Below are 23,949 nucleotides of genomic sequence, written 5' to 3' on the forward strand. Positions count from 1 at the left end.
CCCTGTGTGTAATATCACTCTCCGACTCACCCTGTGTGTAATATCACTCTCCGACTCACCCTGTGTGTAATATCACTCTCCGACTCACCGTGTGTGTAATATCACTCTCCGACTCGACCCTGTGTGTAATATCACTCTCCGACTCACCCTGTGTGTAATATCACTCTCCGACTCACCGTGTGTGTAATATCACTCTCCGACTCACCCTGTGTGTAATATCACTCTCCGACTCACCGTGTGTGTAATATCACTCTCCGACTCACCCTGTGTGTAATATCACTCTCCGACTCACCTGTGTGTAATATCACTCTCCGACTCACCGTGTGTGTAATATCACTCTCCGACTCACCCTGTGTGTAATATCACTCTCCGACTCACCCTGTGTGTAATATCACTCTCCGACTCACCCTGTGTGTAATATCACTCTCCGACTCACCCTGTGTGTAATATCACTCTCCGACTCACCGTGTGTGTAATATCACTCTCCGACTCACCCTGTGTGTAATATCACTCTCCGACTCACCCTGTGTGTAATATCACTCTCCGACTCACCCTGTGTGTAATATCACTCTCCGACTCACCGTGTGTGTAATATCACTCTCCGACTCACCGTGTGTGTAATATCACTCTCCGACTCACCCTGTGTGTAATATCACTCTCCGACTCACCTGTGTGTAATATCACTCTCCGACTCACCCTGTGTGTAATATCACTCTCCGACTCACCCTGTGTGTAATATCACTCTCCGACTCACCGTGTGTGTAATATCACTCTCCGACTCACCCTGTGTGTAATATCACTCTCCGACTCACCGTGTGTGTAATATCACTCTCCGACTCACCCTGTGTGTAATATCACTCTCCGACTCACCCGTGTGTGTAATATCACTCTCCGACTCACCGTGTGTGTAATATCACTCTCCGACTCACCCGTGTGTGTAATATCACTCTCCGACTCACCCTGTGTGTAATATCACTCTCCGACTCACCCGTGTGTGTAATATCACTCTCCGACTCACCGTGTGTGTAATATCACTCTCCGACTCACCCGTGTGTGTAATATCACTCTCCGACTCACCGTGTGTGTAATATCACTCTCCGACTCACCCTGTGTGTAATATCACTCTCCGACTCACCGTGTGTGTAATATCACTCTCCGACTCACCCTGTGTGTAATATCACTCTCCGACTCACCCTGTGTGTAATATCACTCTCCGACTCACCCTGTGTGTAATATCACTCTCCGACTCACCGTGTGTGTAATATCACTCTCCGACTCACCCTGTGTGTAATATCACTCTCCGACTCACCCTGTGTGTAATATCACTCTCCGACTCACCGTGTGTGTAATATCACTCTCCGACTCACCCTGTGTGTAATATCACTCTCCGACTCACCCTGTGTGTAATATCACTCTCCGACTCACCCTGTGTGTAATATCACTCTCCGACTCACCGTGTGTGTAATATCACTCTCCGACTCACCCTGTGTGTAATATCACTCTCCGACTCACCGTGTGTGTAATATCACTCTCCGACTCACCCTGTGTGTAATATCACTCTCCGACTCACCGTGTGTGTAATATCACTCTCCGACTCACCGTGTGTGTAATATCACTCTCCGACTCACCCGTGTGTGTAATATCACTCTCCGACTCACCCTGTGTGTAATATCACTCTCCGACTCACCGTGTGTGTAATATCACTCTCCGACTCACCGTGTGTGTAATATCACTCTCCGACTCACCGTGTGTGTAATATCACTCTCCGACTCACCCTGTGTGTAATATCACTCTCCGACTCACCGTGTGTGTAATATCACTCTCCGACTCACCGTGTGTGTAATATCACTCTCCGACTCACCGTGTGTGTAATATCACTCTCCGACTCACCCTGTGTGTAATATCACTCTCCGACTCACCGTGTGTGTAATATCACTCTCCGACTCACCGTGTGTGTAATATCACTCTCCGACTCACCCTGTGTGTAATATCACTCTCCGACTCACCCTGTGTGTAATATCACTCTCCGACTCACCCTGTGTGTAATATCACTCTCCGACTCACCGTGTGTGTAATATCACTCTCCGACTCACCTGTGTGTAATATCACTCTCCGACTCACCGTGTGTGTAATATCACTCTCCGACTCACCCTGTGTGTAATATCACTCTCCGACTCACCCGTGTGTGTAATATCACTCTCCGACTCACCCTGTGTGTAATATCACTCTCCGACTCACCGTGTGTGTAATATCACTCTCCGACTCACCCTGTGTGTAATATCACTCTCCGACTCACCGTGTGTGTAATATCACTCTCCGACTCACCGTGTGTGTAATATCACTCTCCGACTCACCCTGTGTGTAATATCACTCTCCGACTCACGCTGTGTGTAATATCACTCTCCGACTCACCGTGTGTGTAATATCACTCTCCGACTCACCCTGTGTGTAATATCACTCTCCGACTCACCCTGTGTGTAATATCACTCTCCGACTCACCCTGTGTGTAATATCACTCTCCGACTCACCCTGTGTGTAATATCACTCTCCGACTCGCCCTGTGTGTAATATCACTCTCCGACTCACCGTGTGTGTAATATCACTCTCCGACTCACCCTGTGTGTAATATCACTCTCCGACTCACCCTGTGTGTAATATCACTCTCCGACTCACCCTGTGTGTAATATCACTCTCCGACTCACCCTGTGTGTAATATCACTCTCCGACTCACCCTGTGTGTAATATCACTCTCCGACTCACCCTGTGTGTAATATCACTCTCCGACTCACCGTGTGTGTAATATCACTCTCCGACTCACCCTGTGTGTAATATCACTCTCCGACTCACCCTGTGTGTAATATCACTCTCCGACTCACCCTGTGTGTAATATCACTCTCCGACTCACCCTGTGTGTAATATCACTCTCCGACTCACCCTGTGTGTAATATCACTCTCCGACTCACCGTGTGTGTAATATCACTCTCCGACTCACCGTGTGTGTAATATCACTCTCCGACTCACCCTGTGTGTAATATCACTCTCCGACTCACCGTGTGTGTAATATCACTCTCCGACTCACCCTGTGTGTAATATCACTCTCCGACTCACCCTGTGTGTAATATCACTCTCCGACTCACCCTGTGTGTAATATCACTCTCCGACTCACCCTGTGTGTAATATCACTCTCCGACTCACCGTGTGTGTAATATCACTCTCCGACTCACCGTGTGTAATATCACTCTCCGACTCACCCTGTGTGTAATATCACTCTCCGACTCACCCTGTGTGTAATATCACTCTCCGACTCACCCTGTGTGTAATATCACTCTCCGACTCACCCTGTGTGTAATATCACTCTCCGACTCACCGTGTGTGTAATATCACTCTCCGACTCACCCTGTGTGTAATATCACTCTCCGACTCACCCTGTGTGTAATATCACTCTCCGACTCACCTGTGTGTAATATCACTCTCCGACTCACCGTGTGTGTAATATCACTCTCCGACTCACCCTGTGTGTAATATCACTCTCCGACTCACCCTGTGTGTAATATCACTCTCCGACTCACCCTGTGTGTAATATCACTCTCCGACTCACCCTGTGTGTAATATCACTCTCCGACTCACCCTGTGTGTAATATCACTCTCCGACTCACCCTGTGTGTAATATCACTCTCCGACTCACCCTGTGTGTAATATCACTCTCCGACTCACCCTGTGTGTAATATCACTCTCCGACTCACCCTGTGTGTAATATCGCTCTCCGACTCACCGTGTGTGTAATATCACTCTCCGACTCACCCTGTGTGTAATATCACTCTCCGACTCACCCTGTGTGTAATATCACTCTCCGACTCACCCTGTGTGTAATATCACTCTCCGACTCACCCTGTGTGTAATATCACTCTCCGACTCACCCTGTGTGTAATATCACTCTCCGACTCACCCTGTGTGTAATATCACTCTCCGACTCACCCTGTGTGTAATATCACTCTCCGACTCACCCTGTGTGTAATATCACTCTCCGACTCACCCTGTGTGTAATATCACTCTCCGACTCACCCTGTGTGTAATATCACTCTCCGACTCACCCTGTGTGTAATATCACTCTCCGACTCACCCTGTGTGTAATATCACTCTCCGACTCACCGTGTGTGTAATATCACTCTCCGACTCACCCTGTGTGTAATATCACTCTCCGACTCACCCTGTGTGTAATATCACTCTCCGACTCACCCTGTGTGTAATATCACTCTCCGACTCACCCTGTGTGTAATATCACTCTCCGACTCACCCTGTGTGTAATATCACTCTCCGACTCACCCTGTGTGTAATATCACTCTCCGACTCACCGTGTGTGTAATATCACTCTCCGACTCACCCTGTGTGTAATATCACTCTCCGACTCACCGTGTGTGTAATATCACTCTCCGACTCACCCTGTGTGTAATATCACTCTCCGACTCACCCTGTGTGTAATATCGCTCTCCGACTCACCCTGTGTGTAATATCACTCTCCGACTCACCCTGTGTGTAATATCACTCTCCGACTCACCCTGTGTGTAATATCACTCTCCGACTCACCCTGTGTGTAATATCACTCTCCGACTCACCCTGTGTGTAATATCACTCTCCGACTCACCGTGTGTGTAATATCACTCTCCGACTCACCCTGTGTGTAATATCACTCTCCGACTCACCGTGTGTAATATCACTCTCCGACTCACCCTGTGTGTAATATCACTCTCCGACTCACCCTGTGTGTAATATCGCTCTCCGACTCACCCTGTGTGTAATATCACTCTCCGACTCACCCTGTGTGTAATATCACTCTCCGACTCACCCTGTGTGTAATATCACTCTCCGACTCACCCTGTGTGTAATATCACTCTCCGACTCACCCTGTGTGTAATATCACTCTCCGACTCGCCCTGTGTGTAATATCACTCTCCGACTCACCCTGTGTGTAATATCACTCTCCGACTCACCCTGTGTGTAATATCACTCTCCGACTCACCCTGTGTGTAATATCACTCTCCGACTCACCCTGTGTGTAATATCACTCTCCGACTCACCCTGTGTGTAATATCACTCTCCGACTCACCGTGTGTGTAATATCACTCTCCGACTCACCCTGTGTGTAATATCACTCTCCGACTCACCGTGTGTAATATCACTCTCCGACTCACCCTGTGTGTAATATCACTCTCCGACTCACCGTGTGTGTAATATCACTCTCCGACTCACCCTGTGTGTAATATCACTCTCCGACTCACCCTGTGTGTAATATCACTCTCCGACTCACCGTGTGTGTAATATCACTCTCCGACTCGCCCTGTGTGTAATATCGCTCTCCGACTCACCCTGTGTGTAATATCACTCTCCGACTCACCCTGTGTGTAATATCACTCTCCGACTCACCCTGTGTGTAATATCACTCTCCGACTCACCCTGTGTGTAATATCACTCTCCGACTCACCCTGTGTGTAATATCGCTCTCCGACTCACCCTGTGTGTAATATCGCTCTCCGACTCACCCTGTGTGTAATATCACTCTCCGACTCGCCCTGTGTGTAATATCACTCTCCGACTCGCCCTGTGTGTAATATCACTCTCCGACTCACCCTGTGTGTAATATCACTCTCCGACTCACCCTGTGTGTAATATCACTCTCCGACTCACCGTGTGTGTAATATCACTCTCCGACTCACCCTGTGTGTAATATCACTCTCCGACTCACCCTGTGTGTAATATCACTCTCCGACTCACCGTGTGTGTAATATCACTCTCCGACTCACCGTGTGTGTAATATCACTCTCCGACTCGCCCTGTGTGTAATATCACTCTCCGACTCACCCTGTGTGTAATATCACTCTCCGACTCACCCTGTGTGTAATATCACTCTCCGACTCACCCTGTGTGTAATATCACTCTCCGACTCACCCTGTGTGTAATATCACTCTCCGACTCACCCTGTGTGTAATATCACTCTCCGACTCACCGTGTGTGTAATATCACTCTCCGACTCACCGTGTGTGTAATATCACTCTCCGACTCGCCCTGTGTGTAATATCACTCTCCGACTCACCCTGTGTGTAATATCACTCTCCGACTCGCCCTGTGTGTAATATCACTCTCCGACTCACCCTGTGTGTAATATCACTCTCCGACTCACCCTGTGTGTAATATCACTCTCCGACTCACCCTGTGTGTAATATCGCTCTCCGACTCACCCTGTGTGTAATATCGCTCTCCGACTCACCCTGTGTGTAATATCACTCTCCGACTCACCCTGTGTGTAATATCACTCTCCGACTCACCGTGTGTGTAATATCGCTCTCCGACTCACCCTGTGTGTAATATCACTCTCCGACTCACCCTGTGTGTAATATCACTCTCCGACTCACCCTGTGTGTAATATCACTCTCCGACTCACCCTGTGTGTAATATCACTCTCCGACTCACCGTGTGTGTAATATCACTCTCCGACTCACCCTGTGTGTAATATCACTCTCCGACTCACCCTGTGTGTAATATCGCTCTCCGACTCACCCTGTGTGTAATATCACTCTCCGACTCGCCCTGTGTGTAATATCGCTCTCCGACTCACCCTGTGTGTAATATCACTCTCCGACTCACCCTGTGTGTAATATCGCTCTCCGACTCACCGTGTGTGTAATATCACTCTCTGACTCACCCTGTGTGTAATATCACTCTCCGACTCACCGTGTGTGTAATATCACTCTCTGACTCACCCTGTGTGTAATATCACTCTCCGACTCACCGTGTGTGTAATATCACTCTCCGACTCGCCCTGTGTGTAATATCACTCTCCGACTCACCCTGTGTGTAATATCACTCTCCGACTCACCCTGTGTGTAATATCACTCTCCGACTCACCCTGTGTGTAATATCACTCTCCGACTCACCCTGTGTGTAATATCACTCTCCGACTCACCCTGTGTGTAATATCACTCTCCGACTCACCCTGTGTGTAATATCACTCTCCGACTCACCGTGTGTAATATCACTCTCCGACTCACCCTGTGTGTAATATCACTCTCCGACTCACCGTGTGTGTAATATCACTCTCCGACTCACCCTGTGTGTAATATCACTCTCCGACTCACCGTGTGTGTAATATCACTCTCCGACTCACCCTGTGTGTAATATCACTCTCCGACTCACCCTGTGTGTAATATCACTCTCCGACTCACCCTGTGTGTAATATCACTCTCCGACTCACCCTGTGTGTAATATCACTCTCCGACTCACCCTGTGTGTAATATCACTCTCCGACTCACCCTGTGTGTAATATCACTCTCCGACTCACCCTGTGTGTAATATCACTCTCCGACTCACCCTGTGTGTAATATCGCTCTCCGACTCACCGTGTGTGTAATATCACTCTCCGACTCACCGTGTGTGTAATATCACTCTCCGACTCACCGTGTGTGTAATATCACTCTCCGACTCACCGTGTGTGTAATATCACTCTCCGACTCACCCTGTGTGTAATATCACTCTCCGACTCACCGTGTGTGTAATATCACTCTCCGACTCACCGTGTGTGTAATATCACTCTCCGACTCACCGTGTGTGTAATATCACTCTCCGACTCACCCTGTGTGTAATATCACTCTCCGACTCACCGTGTGTGTAATATCACTCTCCGACTCACCCTGTGTGTAATATCACTCTCCGACTCACCCTGTGTGTAATATCACTCTCCGACTCACCCTGTGTGTAATATCACTCTCCGACTCACCCTGTGTGTAATATCACTCTCCGACTCACCGTGTGTGTAATATCACTCTCCGACTCACCCTGTGTGTAATATCACTCTCCGACTCACCCTGTGTGTAATATCACTCTCCGACTCACCGTGTGTGTAATATCACTCTCCGACTCACCGTGTGTGTAATATCACTCTCCGACTCACCCTGTGTGTAATATCACTCTCCGACTCACCCTGTGTGTAATATCACTCTCCGACTCACCCTGTGTGTAATATCACTCTCCGACTCACCGTGTGTGTAATATCACTCTCCGACTCACCCTGTGTGTAATATCACTCTCCGACTCACCCTGTGTGTAATATCACTCTCCGACTCACCCTGTGTGTAATATCACTCTCCGACTCACCCTGTGTGTAATATCACTCTCCGACTCACCCTGTGTGTAATATCACTCTCCGACTCACCCTGTGTGTAATATCACTCTCCGACTCACCGTGTGTGTAATATCACTCTCCGACTCACCCTGTGTGTAATATCGCTCTCCCGACTCACCCTGTGTGTAATATCACTCTCCGACTCACCCTGTGTGTAATATCACTCTCCGACTCACCCTGTGTGTAATATCACTCTCCGACTCACCGTGTGTGTAATATCACTCTCCGACTCACCCTGTGTGTAATATCACTCTCCGACTCACCCTGTGTGTAATATCACTCTCCGACTCACCCTGTGTGTAATATCGCTCTCCGACTCACCCTGTGTGTAATATCACTCTCCGACTCACCCTGTGTGTAATATCACTCTCCGACTCACCCTGTGTGTAATATCGCTCTCCGACTCACCCTGTGTGTAATATCGCTCTCCGACTCACCCTGTGTGTAATATCACTCTCCGACTCACCGTGTGTGTAATATCACTCTCCGACTCACCGTGTGTGTAATATCACTCTCCGACTCACCCTGTGTGTAATATCACTCTCCGACTCACCCTGTGTGTAATATCACTCTCCGACTCGCCCTGTGTGTAATATCACTCTCCGACTCACCCTGTGTGTAATATCACTCTCCGACTCGCCCTGTGTGTAATATCACTCTCCGACTCGCCCTGTGTGTAATATCACTCTCCGACTCACCCTGTGTGTAATATCACTCTCCGACTCACCCTGTGTGTAATATCACTCTCCGACTCGCCCTGTGTGTAATATCACTCTCTGACTCACCGTGTGTGTAATATCGCTCTCCGACTCACCCTGTGTGTAATATCACTCTCCGACTCACCGTGTGTGTAATATCGCTCTCCGACTCACCCTGTGTGTAATATCACTCTCCGACTCACCCTGTGTGTAATATCACTCTCCGACTCACCCTGTGTGTAATATCACTCTCCGACTCACCCTGTGTGTAATATCACTCTCCGACTCACCCTGTGTGTAATATCACTCTCCGACTCACCGTGTGTAATATCACTCTCCGACTCACCCTGTGTGTAATATCACTCTCCGACTCACCGTGTGTGTAATATCACTCTCCGACTCACCGTGTGTGTAATATCACTCTCCGACTCACCCTGTGTGTAATATCACTCTCCGACTCACCCTGTGTGTAATATCGCTCTCCGACTCACCGTGTGTAATATCACTCTCCGACTCACCCTGTGTGTAATATCACTCTCCGACTCACCCTGTGTGTAATATCACTCTCCGACTCACCCTGTGTGTAATATCACTCTCTGACTCACCGTGTGTGTAATATCACTCTCCGACTCACCGTGTGTGTAATATCACTCTCCGACTCACCCTGTGTGTAATATCACTCTCCGACTCACCCTGTGTGTAATATCACTCTCCGACTCACCCTGTGTGTAATATCACTCTCCGACTCACCGTGTGTGTAATATCACTCTCCGACTCACCGTGTGTGTAATATCACTCTCCGACTCACCCTGTGTGTAATATCACTCTCCGACTCACCCTGTGTGTAATATCACTCTCCGACTCACCGTGTGTGTAATATCACTCTCTGACTCACCGTGTGTGTAATATCACTCTCCGACTCACCCTGTGTGTAATATCGCTCTCCGACTCACCCTGTGTGTAATATCACTCTCCGACTCACCGTGTGTGTAATATCACTCTCCGACTCACCGTGTGTGTAATATCACTCTCCGACTCACCCTGTGTGTAATATCACTCTCCGACTCACCGTGTGTGTAATATCACTCTCCGACTCACCGTGTGTGTAATATCACTCTCCGACTCACCCTGTGTGTAATATCACTCTCCGACTCACCGTGTGTGTAATATCACTCTCCGACTCACCCTGTGTGTAATATCACTCTCCGACTCACCGTGTGTGTAATATCACTCTCCGACTCACCCTGTGTGTAATATCACTCTCCGACTCACCCTGTGTGTAATATCGCTCTCCCGGCTCACCCTGTGTGTAATATCACTCTCCGACTCACCGTGTGTGTAATATCACTCTCCGACTCACCCTGTGTGTAATATCACTCTCCGACTCACCGTGTGTGTAATATCACTCTCCGACTCACCGTGTGTGTAATATCACTCTCCGACTCACCCTGTGTGTAATATCACTCTCCGACTCACCCTGTGTGTGTAATATCACTCTCCGACTCACCCTGTGTGTAATATCACTCTCCGACTCACCCTGTGTGTGTAATATCACTCTCCGACTCACCCTGTGTGTAATATCACTCTCCGACTCACCCTGTGTGTAATATCACTCTCCGACTCGCCCTGTGTGTAATATCACTCTCCGACTCACCCTGTGTGTAATATCACTCTCCGACTCGCCCTGTGTGTAATATCGCTCTCCGACTCACCCTGTGTGTAATATCACTCTCCGACTCACCCTGTGTGTAATATCACTCTCCGACTCACCGTGTGTGTAATATCACTCTCCGACTCACCCTGTGTGTAATATCACTCTCCGACTCACCCTGTGTGTAATATCACTCTCCGACTCGCCCTGTGTGTAATATCACTCTCCGACTCACCCTGTGTGTAATATCACTCTCCGACTCACCCTGTGTGTAATATCACTCTCCGACTCACCGTGTGTGTAATATCACTCTCCGACTCACCCTGTGTGTAATATCACTCTCCGACTCACCCTGTGTGTAATATCACTCTCCGACTCACCGTGTGTGTAATATCGCTCTCCGACTCACCGTGTGTGTAATATCGCTCTCCCACTCACTGGGAGTAATATCACTCTCCGACTCCCTCTCACTGGGAGTAATATCAATTCAATTCAATTGAAATCGCTTTATTGGCATGATAAGGTACATCTTATGTTGCCAAAGCATCGAAAAACATTTATGATTGAAACATAGAAACATAGAAGATAGGAGCAGGATTAGGCCACTTGGCCCCTCGAGCCTGCTCTGCCATTCAATAAGATCATGGCTAATCTTGGGCTCAAAGCCACTTCCCCGCCCGCTCCCCATAACCCTTCACTCCCCTATCTCGCAAAAATCTGTCTCTCTCCACCATAAATGTATTTAATGACCCAGCCTCCACGGCTCTCTGGGGCAGAGAATTCCACAGATTTACGACCCTCTGAGAGAAGAAATTCCTCCTCATCTCAGTTCTAAATGGATGTCTAAATGGAAAATGAATTTCAACATAGAGAAGTGTGAGGTGGTGCACTTTGGTAGGAAAAATAAGGAGGCCACTTATTCCTTGGGAAATCAGAAACTAAATGGGACAGAGGAAGAGAGTGATCTGGGGGGTACAGATTCACAATTTACTAACAGTAGCGACGCAGGTTAATAAGACCATGAAAAAAAAGTAAACGAAGCCTGGAGGTTGATTTCTAGAGGAACAGAATTGACAAGCAGAGAAATTATGTTCAGCCTGTATTGAACCTTGGTTAGACCACACTTGGAGTACTGTGCACTGTTCTGGGCTCCGGATTACAAATAAAGGATAGAGGCGCTGGAGTTCCTGGGACTAGGGACAGGGTCACTGGTCAAGGCTTGGAAGCTAAGCAGAGCCAGGCCTGGTTAGTACCTGGAGGGGTGACCATCAGGAAAGACCAGGTGCAGAGGGTCACGGAAGGAGCCCCGAGAAGGGGCGGTTGGTGAGAAGGTCACGGAAGGAGGAGCGGCTGGTGAGCAGGCCCGGGCGTTGGGCTGAAGATTGTCGGACAGGAGGAATGGTGGAAATGGAATGGCGGCGCGCACCGACGCAGCGGCTTTGCTTCTCCCAGTCATGGGAGCTTGCAAGATCACATTTCGTTGTTCATGTACTTGTGCAATGACAATAAAGTTGAATTATTGGAGAAGGTGCAAAAAAAAAAGATTGCCAAGGATGATACCAGAACTGAGAGGTTATACCTTTCAGGAAAAGACTGAACAGATTGGGGTTCTTTTCTCGACAAAAAAAGACTGAAGGGTAGTAGAAGTCTTTAAGATTATGAAACGGTTTGATAGGGTAGACGTGGAGAAGATGTTTCCACTGTCAGCGAGACCAAAACGAGGGGCCATCAATATAAGATAGGCACTAATAAATCCAATAGGGAACTCAGGAGAAACTTCTTTACCCAGAGAGTGGTTACATAGGATTACGTAGAAGAAACAGGCCATTCGGCCCAACCAGTCCATGCCGGCGTTTATGCTCCATTCGAGCCTCCTCCCGTCTTTCCTCATTTAATCTATCAGCGTAACCCTCTATTCCCTTCTCCCTCCTATGCTTGTCCAGCCTCCCCTTAAATGCATCGATACTATTCGCTTCAACCACTCCCTGTGGTAGCGAGTTCCACATTCTCACCACTCTCTGGGTAAAGAAGTTTCTCCTGAATTCCCTATTGGATTTCTTAGTGACTATCTTATATTGATGGCCTCTAGTTTTGCTCTTCCCCACAAGTGGAAACAATGGGCCAGAAATTCGGGTCCCCCACGGGTGAGTACGCACAGGGTACTAACGTGTAGGGCCAACGAAAGTGCCGGTTTCGTGCATGCACTGCGCATGCGCGGGAAACCGAAACTTCCGTTCCCTTGAAGGAAGGGGTTCAGAGGTCGAACGCGTGCGCCAGAGAGGCAGCGCGTACGCCTGGAACTAAGGTGTTTTTTTTTTTACAGGTTTCTCCGGGAGGGTAAGTCTCCAGGAGCTACACTTCTAAAAAGCAGTCACAAAGCCTGCTTTTAACAAGGTAAGTGGTGAATTAATTAAAATTAAAACATTTTTTCCACAGGTTTATTATTTTTAAATACTTTAAAGAAAGGTAAGTTTATTTTTAGCCCCGTTAAAAACTGTAATTAATTTTTCAAAAAATAACTTTTAAACAATAATTTAAATTTATGTAATTTATAGTTATTTTAAAAATGTGATTTAAAAAAAAATTAATTTGAAGTTTTAGTTAGGTTTTCGGGCCGATTTCTATTAATAGATTTGACAGGTCTTCCTGTCAAATCTATGAATACAGATTCCCTGCTCCGATTGGCTCTCCATGGCCCACGTGATCCCAGGGGACGCTGCGAACTAACTGCGCCCCTGGGATACACAAACACTGCACAGCGGCAGCTGGAGCAGGCCCAGGATCGGAATCCCACGCGGGCCCACAGCTCAACGGCCGGCGCGCAAGGTAAGTGCAGGTCGGGGGCTTGCACCCACGGGAAGCCTCCGACCCGAATTTCTGGCCCATTCTCTCTGTAGCCACTCTTATCAAAACCGTTCATGATTTTAAAGACCTCTATTTGGTCATCCCTCAGCCTTCTCCTCTCAAGAGAAACGAGACCCAGCCTGTCCATCCTTTCCTGATATATATACCCTCGCATTTCTGGTATTATCCTTACAAAGGGAAATAGGGAATTCAGGAGAAACGTCTTTACCCAGAGAGTGGTGAGAATGTGGAACTCGCTACCACAGGGAGTGGTTGAAGCGAATAGTATCGATGCATTTAAGGGGAGGCCAGACAAGCAGATGAGGGAGAAAGGAATAGAAACATAGAAGATAGGAACAGGAGTAGAACATTTGGCCCCTCGAGCCTGCTCCGCCATTCAATGAGATCATGGCTGAATAGAAGGATACGCTGATAGGATTAGATGAGGATGGATGGGGAGGAGGCTCCTGTGGAGCATTAACACCGGCAAGGGCCAGTTGGGCCGAATGGCCTGATCCTGTGCTGTAAATTCGAAGCAATTCTACACAATTGGTGAACTGGGAGACCCTGGCGGTCTGGGCCTGCACGCGAACCCAGGAGCCCCCGAGGCAAGGCGTCCGTCACTCACCAGCTGGATACCCACAAGGACGTCGTCCTCAGCCTTCCCCGGACCGGCCTCGCAGACCCGGACGTTCCCGAACTGCAGGGTGCTGTCGCCCATCTTGAAGACCACCCGTCTGCCGACCTCCAGGGCAGGCCCACGGGCCTCCCGCTCGCCTCGCGGGTGAGCCTCCTCGGCCCGCCCCATCGCTCCGGCCTCATCCGCCGGCTCGAGCCTGGAGGCAGGGACGAAGACGCCTCCGTTCTCACTGCAGTGGAAGAGACGTTTCCCCTGCAGGCTTCCATCCGTGAAGCCCTTCCTTGAGGCCGCTCCCTGTAAGAGAGCGGGGATTAATTTAGTCCCGGGCCCGAATGTGGAAAAAAAACTAACTTCCAGTTTACCAGCAAGAGCCGTATTCCACTACCGGACTGGTGTCTCTCAGTCCCCTCTCCCTCAGGGAGATATCTGTACACTGACTGGTATCTCTCAGTCCCTCTCCCTCAGGGAGATATCTGTACACTGACTGGTGTCTCTCAGTCCCCTCTCCCTCAGGGAGATATCTGTACACTGACTGGTATCTCTCAGTCCCTCTCCCTCAGGGAGATATCTGTACACTGACTGGTGTCTCTCAGTCCCCTCTCCCTCAGGGAGATATCTGTACACTGACTGGTGTCTCTCAGTCCCCTCTCCCTCAGGGAGATATCTGTACACTGACTGATGTCTCTCAGTCCCTCACCCTCAGGGCGATATCTGTACACTGACTGGTGTCTCTCAGTCCCTCTCCCTCAGGGAGATATCTGTACACTGACTGGTGTCTCTCAGTCCCCTCTCCCTCAGGGAGATATCTGTACACTGACTGATGTCTCTCAGTCCCTCACCCTCAGGGAGATATCTGTACACTGACTGGTGTCTCTCAGTCCCTCTCCCTCAGGGAGATATCTGTACACTGACTGGTGTCTCTCAGTCCCTCTCCCTCAGGGAGATATCTGTACACTGACTGGTGTCTCTCAATCCCTCTCCCTCAGGGGGATATCTATACACTGACTGGTGTCTCTCAGTCCCTCTCCCTCAGGGAGATATCTGTACACTGACTGGTGTCTCTCAGTCCCTCTCCCTCAGGGAGATATCTGTACACTGACTGGTGTCTCTCAGTCCCTCTACCTCAGGGAGATCATCATCATCGGCGACCACTTGAATTCGAGTATGGTATGTCCTTCATCAGTCATCTACTTGTGGGTGTTCAGGTGGCTGTGGAGGCCAATCCGAGATCCACAGACTCTACTACAGTGTGGGCATGTAAGACTATTGGTAGTAACTGGAGTATGGGTTTTCTTAAGTTGTTGTCTCTCCTTACGGCGCTGGCGTTTATCCTCAGCGGCACGCTGGAGATTCTTTTCATGTAGTGCGGCACCGTCGTGGATGCATTTTCTCCAATTGTCTCTCTCCAGTGCGATTTCCTCCCAGTTATTAATATCGATATGGAACTTTTTAAGGATTACTTTGATGTTATCTTTGTAATGCTTCTTTTGACCACCAGGAGACCTCTGCCCTTCCTTCAACTGGGAGTACAGAACCTGTTTTGGGAGACGTGAGTCTGACATGCGAATGACATGTCCAATCCATCGGAGTTGATGCTGCATGATGAGCGTAGTGATGCTGTAGATATTGGCCTCTTCAAGTGTACTCCAGTTGGTACGCTTGTCCTCCCAGCTGACCCTCAAGATTTTGCGTAGAGAGCGTTGGTGGTATTGCTCTAAGGCTTTGAGATGTCTACTGTACGTAGTCCAGGTTTCAGCTCCATATAAAAGGGTGGGAAGGATGATGGCTTTGTATACAAGGATTTTAGTTTGGACTTGGAGGTCATGATTTTCAAAGCCTCTCCTCCTCAGTTTAGAACAGGCTGCACTTGCACAACTCAGGCGGTGATGGATTTCAGAATCAATGTCAGCTTTGGGGGATAAATGGCTACCAAGATATGGAAAGGTGTTGACATTTTCAAGGGTGTTATTATCGATCTTTATAGAGGGAGGAGTTGCAAGCTGATTAGGTGATGGCTGGTGGAGCACCTGGGTTTTCTTTATATTCATGGTGAGGCCCAGAATTTTGCAGGCTCTGGAAAAAGCATTCAAGGTGTTTTGTAGATCATGCTCGGAAAGAGCTGTGATGGCGTTATCATCTGCATACTGTAACTCCATAATGGTAGTGATGGAGACTTTGCTCTTGGCCTTAAGCCTGTTGAGATTGAAAAGTCGGCCATCAGTACAGTAAAGGATTTGAATTCCGGTGGGCAGGTCATTGCCGATAAGATGGAGGATAACTGAGATGAACACTGCAAAAAGGGTTGGAGCAATGATGCAGCCCTGTTTTACTCCTGTCTCAACTGTAAAGGGCTCTGAAATAGAACCGCTGCTGCTGAGAACTGCTGCGGACATGTTGTCATGTAGCAGCCTCAGAACTAAGTTGAATTTATCGGGGCAACCAAGCTTAGGCAAGATATGCCATAAAGTCTGGCGGTGGACGGTGTCAAAAGCTTTAGTTAAGTCTATGAAAGCTATGAACAGTGGTTGCTTTTGTTCACGGCATTTCTCCTGTAATTGACGTGCTGTGAAGATCATATCAGCTGTTCCTCTGGATGGTCGGAAACCACACTGCGACTCCGGAAGCACCTCCTCAGATAACGGCAAAAGTCTGTTAGCAAGGACACGGGCAAGCACTTTTCCTGTGGAAGAAAGAAGGGAGATACCTCGGTAGTTACAACACACCGACTTTCCCCCCTTTTTAAAGATAGTAACAATCAAAGCGTCTCTGTAATCTTGTGGAATTTCTTCCTGCTGCCATATTTTTAGGAGGAAGGCATGTATGTGTGTCAGGAGCTCAGGGCCACCTTTTTTAAGGATTTCTGCTGGAATCCCATCTGAGCCGGCAGCTTTGTTGTTTTTAATGGACCTGATGGCATTCTGCACTTCTACAATGCTTAGGGGTGCCCCCATTTCCTTCCTTTCTGGTCTCTGCGGTAATTGATTGATGGACTCCAGATCTGCGCTACTGTGTCGGTTGAGCAGTTCTTGAAAATGCTCCCTCCATCTTATGTCCAGGGGCCGTGTAGCCTTGTTCTGCTCCTACTGTGTTCTAATTCTGTTAGATTTCAGGAGATGGTTTTATTCCTGTTCCTGGCTGGGGTGGAGATCGCCTTTACAGAAGGTAAGTACTGTAGAAAATATAGGGACAGAGTGATCTCCTGGAAGAATTTCGATCGCCTAGATGGGTCGGAGAGGAATTTCCCAGATTTTTTTCTCCCAAATTGGCCATTGGGTCTTTATCTGGTTTTTCGCCTCTCCCGGGAGATCACATGGGTTCGGGTGGATGCAGAGTGATAGAAGATTTGAGGTTAGGATCAGATCAGCCATGATCTTATTGAATGGTGGAGCAGGCTCGAGGGGCCGATTGGCCTACTCCTGCTCCTATTTCTTATGTTCTTATGTTCTTATGTCAATTGCCTCCTTGTCCTTGAGCAGAGTTAAACCGTCCTTAGAGCGTAAGGGGTTGAAGCCACGGTAGCTTGGTCCGAAAACTGCCTTGGTGGCACTGAAGAAGCCTCTGGAGTCCCCAGTATCAGCCATACGTTGTATTTCTAGGGACTTTTGAGGCCACCAGTTGTTCTTCATCTCCCTTATTCTCTGCTGGACATCTGCCTTAACTCTAGCATGAGCCTCTCTTTTGGCCTTGCTGCTGATGTTGTTTTGCCAGGCGCAGAAAGCTTTCCTTTTCCTTTCTATGAGCTGTTCAGTTTCTGAGTCGTTCTCATCAAACCAGTTGATGCGCTATTAATTACTCATAAAAGACGGAGAGTTAGGAGAGTAACTAAAAGGCTTTTATTAACAAAGAACAGAGCATGCCTCTCGTGGTTGACTGGTTTCCAAGAAGGCAGGGGGCTGCAGAGCAGTCACCTTTATACCTGGGCATGTGGGTGGAGCCAGGGGCGGAGCCAGCTGAGGCATGCATAGATACAACAGTGTGCAACAACAACAACAACGGTGAACAACAATAACAGTGGTTTACCACACCAGTCCTGATGTTTTCTGGACTTGAAACCGAGTATGTTCTGGGAGGTGTTGAGGATAGTGGCTTTCAGCAGTTCCCAATGTTCTCCAGTATCATGTGGGTATTCCTTTGGAAGACTTTGCCTGATGGAATCCTGAAAGCACTGCTGTATGGCAGTGTCCTCAAGACATTCAATGTTTAATTTTGGCCGGAACTCCTTCTTCTGAGCACGTATCTTGGGCTTTAGTTTGAGGGACATAGTTGCTCGGATAAGGCGATGATCTCTCCAGCAGTCATCAGTGCTGAACGTGGCCCTAGTGACCAGAACATCACGATGATCCCTTGCCCGTACAATGACATAGTCAATGAGATGCCACAATTTTGAGCAGGGGTGCCTCCAGGAGGTTTTGTACTTGTTTTTTTGTCGGAAGAAAGTGTTTGTGATTATGAGGCTGTGCTCAGCACATTTAGTGAGAAGAAGTAGTCCGTTTGAGTTGGACTTTCCGATGCCCTCTTTTCCTATGATGCCTTTCCATAGTTGGTAATCCCGACCGACCCTGGCATTGAAGTCCCCAAGAAGAATGACTTTATCGTCTTTTGGGATACCAGACAAGGTTTTATCCAGGTCAGCATAGAAGATCTCCTTTACTTCATCTAGCGAATCCAGGGTGGGAGCGTAAGCACTCGCAACTGTTGCCGTCTGATTGTTGGATAGGGTTAGACGCATTTTTATGAGGCGTTCATTGATTCCCACAGGAAATTCGGAGAGTTGGCTAACAAGTTCATTTTTGATGGCAAATCCAACTCCATGGATCCGGGGGTTTTCCGTTGGCTTCCCTTTCCAGTAGAATGTGTAACCCCCCTTCTCCTGCTTCAGTTGACCTTCTTCTGCTAGTCGAGTTTCAGATAGGGCCGCTATATCAATGTTGCATCGTTTCAGCTCTCTGCATACGATGGCCGTCCTTCTCTCCGGTCGATCACTTGTTGCACTGTCTAATAGTGTCCGCACATTCCATGCTCCGAAGTTCAATTTTCTGTCTTTAGGACCGCATTTTGGTGACCCCTCTGGATGAGGTATTCCAGACAGGGTGTTATTGTGGCAGGCTATTTTTGGGGCACCTTTTCTAGCCCCCTCCCTGTTCAGGGTGAGCAGAGCGGATCCTAAATAGGGCTGCTCAGTCGTGGATGTAGCTGCCGGGGGGGCTCCCCTGCCTCGATCCAGGAGCCCTACGACTGAATCAGACACCCACTGCCCCCATCACCACTTACTGATCGCCACAGGACTTTACGCTGGCGTGTTGTAGAGGTAAATGTAGATCCCTCTGAAGGACGCCTGTGTCTCAGTCCCCCATCCCTCAGGGAGATATCTGTACACTGACTGGTGTCTCTCAGTCCCTCTCCCTCAGGGAGATATCTGTACACTGACTGGTGTCTCTCAGTCCCTCTCCCTCAGGGAGATATCTGTACGCTGACTGATGTCTCTCAGTCCCTCTCCCTCACGGAGATATCTGTACACTGACTGGTGTCTCTCAGTCCCTCTCTCTCAGGGAGATATCTGTACACTGACTGGTGTCTCTCAGTCCCTCTCCCTCAGGGAGATATCTGTACGCTGACTGATGTCTCTCAGTCCCTCTCCCTCACGGAGATATCTGTACACTGACTGGTGTCTCTCAGTCCCTCTCTCTCAGGGAGATATCTGTACACTGACTGGTGTCTCTCAGTCCCTCTCCCTCAGGGAGATATCAGTACACTGACTGGTGTCTCTCAGTCCCTCTCCCTCAGGGAGATATCTGTACACTGACTGGTGTCTCTCAGTCCCCTCTCCCTCAGGGAGATATCTGCACACTGACTGGTGTCTCTCAGTCCCCTCACCCTCAGGGAGATATCTGTACACTGACTGGTGTCTCTCAGTCCCCTCTCCCTCAGGGAGATATCTGTACACTGACTGGTGTCTCTCAGTCCCTCTCCCTCAGGGAGATATCTGTACACTGACTGGTGTCTCTCAGTCCCCTCACCCTCAGGGAGATATCTGTACACTGACTGGTGTCTCTCAGTCCCTCTCCCTCAGGGAGATATCTGTACACTGACTGGTGTCTCTCAGTCCCTCTCCCTCAGGGAGATCTCTGTACACTGACGGGTGTCTCTCAGTCCCTCTCCCTCAGGGAGATATCTGTACACTGACTGGTGTCTCTCAGTCCCCTCTCTCTCAGGGAGATAGATATCTGTACACTGACTGGTGTCTCTCAGTCCCCTCTCCCTCAGGGAGATATCTGTACACTGACTGGTGTCTCTCAGTCCACCTCTCTAGGCGAAGGAGACCTAATTGATGGAGAAGGAATTACCAGAAGCTCGATGCCAAAGTAGATCGCGGAAGGGAGCTTGTTCATTCCGCTGGGCCCTCGGTAACGGACGACTCCCAGGGCCTTCTCCTCGGAGGACGAGGTGATCTGGACACGGACCCTCGACCCCGCCTGGAGCGCGGCGAGCCAGGCCAGCCTCGGGCCACTCCCAGACAGAGCAAGCCTCTCCTCCGGGTCGGTCACCGCCTCCAGCAGGTCGAAGGTCGCCCGGTCCAGCTCTCTGAGGTGCCTCTCCTCCACCACCAGGGCCTCGCCCGACTCGAGCGCCCTGACCCGTAGCGGACCCTTCCTCGTCACTTCACGGGCGTGTCGGGCCTGGTCCCCAGCCGCCGTCAGCAGGCTGCCCCTGGCGACCTTTGACTTGACGTTGTGCTTTGTCAAGATGTACAAGGCATCCGCTGGTCTCACGCCCCTCCCTGGGGCCTCCATCTTAAATGGGAAAACAACGGTCAGAAGGTTCTGGACAACAAGTTCATTTCAAAACGGCACCCGGTTTTGTCGTCCATTCCTCTGGCCCCATCCCTCCCTCTGCCCTCTCTCCCTCCCTCTGCCCTCTTCCCTCTCCTCCACCCTTCCCTCCCTCTGCCCCCTTCCCTCCCTCCCTCTGCCCTCTTCCCTCTCCTCCACCCTTCCCTCCCTCTGCCCCCTTCCCTCCCTCCCTCTGCCCCTTCCCTCCCTCCCTCCCTCTGCCCCCTTCCCTCCCTCTGCCCCTTCCCTCCCTCCCTCCCTTCCCTCTGCCCCTTCCCTCCCTCCCTCCCTCCACCCGCCCCTTCCCTCCCTCCCTCCGCCCCTTCCCTCCCTCCCTCCACCCGCCCCTTCCCTCCCTCCCTCCCTCTGCCCCTTCCCTCCCTCCTTCTCTCCCTTCCCTCTGCCCCTTCCCTCCCTCCCTCCACCCGCCCCTTCCCTCCCTCCCTCCGCCCCTTCCCTCCCTCTGCCCCTTCCCTCCCTCCTTCTCTCCCTCCCTCTGCCCCTTCCCTCCCTTCCTCTGCCCCCTCCCCTCCCTCTGCCCCCTTCCTCCCCTCCCTCTGCCCCCTTCCCTCCCTCCCTCTCCTCTGCCCCCTCCACTCCCCTCTGCCCCTTCCCTCGTCTCCTCCCTATCTCTGTAACCTTCTCCAGCCCTACAACCCTCCTCCACTCCTCCCACTCTTGCTCCGCCGCCTCCCTCCAGTACCTCGCCCAACCGGCCCCTTTCCTCGCGTCCCAACCCAGACAGTGAGTGCGGGGAAGATATTGGATCGTGAAGAGGATGTAGATGCTGGTCTCACCTGACCCCCCGCCGTGCTGGTGTTTATGCTCCACATGAGGCTCCTCCCCACCCCTTCATCTCACCCCATCAACATAACCTCCTATACCTTTCTCCCTCTTGTAATTATCTAGCTTCTCCTTAAATGCCTCTACGATATTCGCCTCAACCACTCCCTGTGGTAGCGAGTTCCACATTCTCACCACTCTCTGGGTAAAGAGGTTTCTCCTAATTCCCTATTGGATTTATTAGTGACTATCTTATGTTTACAGCCCCTCGTTCTGGTCTCCCTCACAAGTGGAAACATTTTCTCTACAGCTATCCCAGCAAATCCCTTCATAATCTTGAAGACCTCTATCAGGTCACCCCTCAGTCTTCTCTTTTCTAGAGAAGCCTGTTCAATCTTTACTGATAGGTATAACCTCTCAATTCTGGTATCGACTTTACATTGGCTCCCGGTTAAGCAGTGCCTCGATTTTAAAATTCTCATCCTCAATCCCACCATGGCCTCGCCCCCTCCCTATCTCTGTAACCTCCTCCAGCCCCAACAACCGCCCCCCCCACCACCCCCCGCCCGAGATCTCTGCACTCCTCCAATTCTGGCCTCTTGCGCATCCCCGGTTATAATCACTCCACCATCAGCGGCCGTGGCTTCAGCTGCCTGGACCCTAAGCTCTGGAATTCCCTCCCTAAACCTCTCCGCCTCTCTACCTCTCCTCCTTTAAGACTCTCCTTAAAACCTATCTCTTTGACCAAGCTTTTGGTCACCTGTCCTAATTTCTCCTTATGTAGCTCGGTGTCAAATTTTGTTTCATAACGCGCCTGTGAAGCGCCTCGAGATGTTTTACTATAGAAACATAGAAACATAGAAGATAGGAGCAGGAGTAGGCCATTCGGCCCTTCGAGCCTGCTCCGCCATTCAACGAGATCATGGCTGATCATCCAAACCCTAGCACCCGGTCCCTACACCGACAGCCATCCCACCCAAGCCCTATCCCCGTAACCCCGTAACCCCACGTATTTAATCCCCCCTAACACTAAGGGTCAATTTTTTTTTCATGGCCAATCAACCTAACCCGCACATCTTTGGACTGTGGGAGGAAACCGGAGCACCCGGAGGAAACCCACGCAAACACGGGGAGAATGATCCTTGATTTTACCCCCCTCTCCAACCCAAGGGCTTCTGAGGCCAATTGTAGCCCTCCCCGACCGACCGACCGCCCCCCGGCTGGGATCAGCTCACTCAGCACAGAGAGCGGGGGGCGGCGGGGGAAGCGATGGAACCTGCGCTCTCCCTGATCTGCGTAACCCTGGCTGGATTAGGAACCACGGAATCAGGACGAGCCCCCTGTTTAGATACCCTCAGCCCAATCCACCCTGCCCCCTTTCACTGCCACCCCCCAACACACACATCACGCCACCCAAGGGTGAGTCCAACAGATCTCTTACACTTCCCGCACCACCAGCACCAACCCAGCAAGAGATAGGAGAGGAGGAGGAAGAGAAGGAGAACTGGAGACTGTAAACATTACCTGCTCAGGCCTCTGTTAGCTGATGTAGGGGGGACGAGGAGGTGGGGGGACTGTGAGTCTGTCGGCCCAATCCCTCGCCCTGAACCCTGTCCCTCCTGGGTGCCTGGGTCCCTGGACTTCAGAGCGGGCTGGGTAGCCTGGTACCCTCTTCGCCTTTACCCGCTTACCCTGGGATGCTTGTCCAGCCCAGCTGCCTACTCCCCACTCTGATCCACAGACATCTCTCACTAGGGAAGCACAAACAGCAAGGGAGAAACTTCGAACCCAACTTCACAGCCAGAAAGGGGGGGGGGCGTGGTCTAGGCGGCAACCCGGAAGAGGCCGGCTCCCGCCCCACATCGCGATTGACGCGGCCGCCACCAATCAGCGACCGGCTTCCCGCCCGCGCCGGCCAATGGCAGCGCGGTGGGCGGGGCCTTTTCCACCCGTCATGTTGGAACTGGAAACCCCCCGGCCCTGGTCAGGGGAAATACCTTAAAGGGGCAGGCATTTACTGTCGGCCAAACTATAAAATGACTATTAAAGGTACACAGAGTTTATCACTCAGACTGTACATTTCACTTAGCAATGTCTTGCTTATCAACTCTGCAGAATTTCTGAGTTAGGTTTATGTTCCAATGTAAAATTTATTGTAAATCGAACAGAAATTGCGAGCGAGTGTGTTCGAGGCTGGAAACTAATCGAGGGGTTCAGGTGGTTTATATATAGAATAACAGATACCCGGGAGTGAGTTACAGGCTGGAATCTAATCGAGGGGTTCGGGTGGTTTATATATAGAATAACAGATACCCGGGAGTGAGTTACAG

The 23,949-nt window shown here is 50.1% G+C and overlaps 1 protein-coding gene across 1 annotated transcript in view; it reads right to left on the bottom strand.

The window, feature by feature from the left end:
• Positions 1-23,430, bottom strand: part of LOC147119501 (ubiquitin carboxyl-terminal hydrolase CYLD-like) — a 388,802-nt gene extending 365,372 nt beyond the window's left edge. The window contains exons 1-3 of the mRNA XM_085984105.1: positions 23,144-23,430; positions 20,351-20,797; positions 13,995-14,300 (exon numbers count right to left, since the gene is read on the bottom strand). Of these exons, the coding sequence (XP_085840231.1) occupies positions 13,995-14,300; positions 20,351-20,797 (753 nt within the window). The 5' untranslated portion in view covers positions 23,144-23,430. The remainder of the gene's footprint in view (positions 1-13,994; positions 14,301-20,350; positions 20,798-23,143) is intronic.
• Between the last annotated feature and the right edge of the window lie 519 nt (positions 23,431-23,949).

Source organism: Somniosus microcephalus, chromosome 4 (assembly GCF_052327205.1).
Source record: "Somniosus microcephalus isolate GS21.2 chromosome 4, FLI_Smic_1.0, whole genome shotgun sequence".
Classification (NCBI taxonomy): Eukaryota; Metazoa; Chordata; class Chondrichthyes; order Squaliformes; family Somniosidae; genus Somniosus; species Somniosus microcephalus.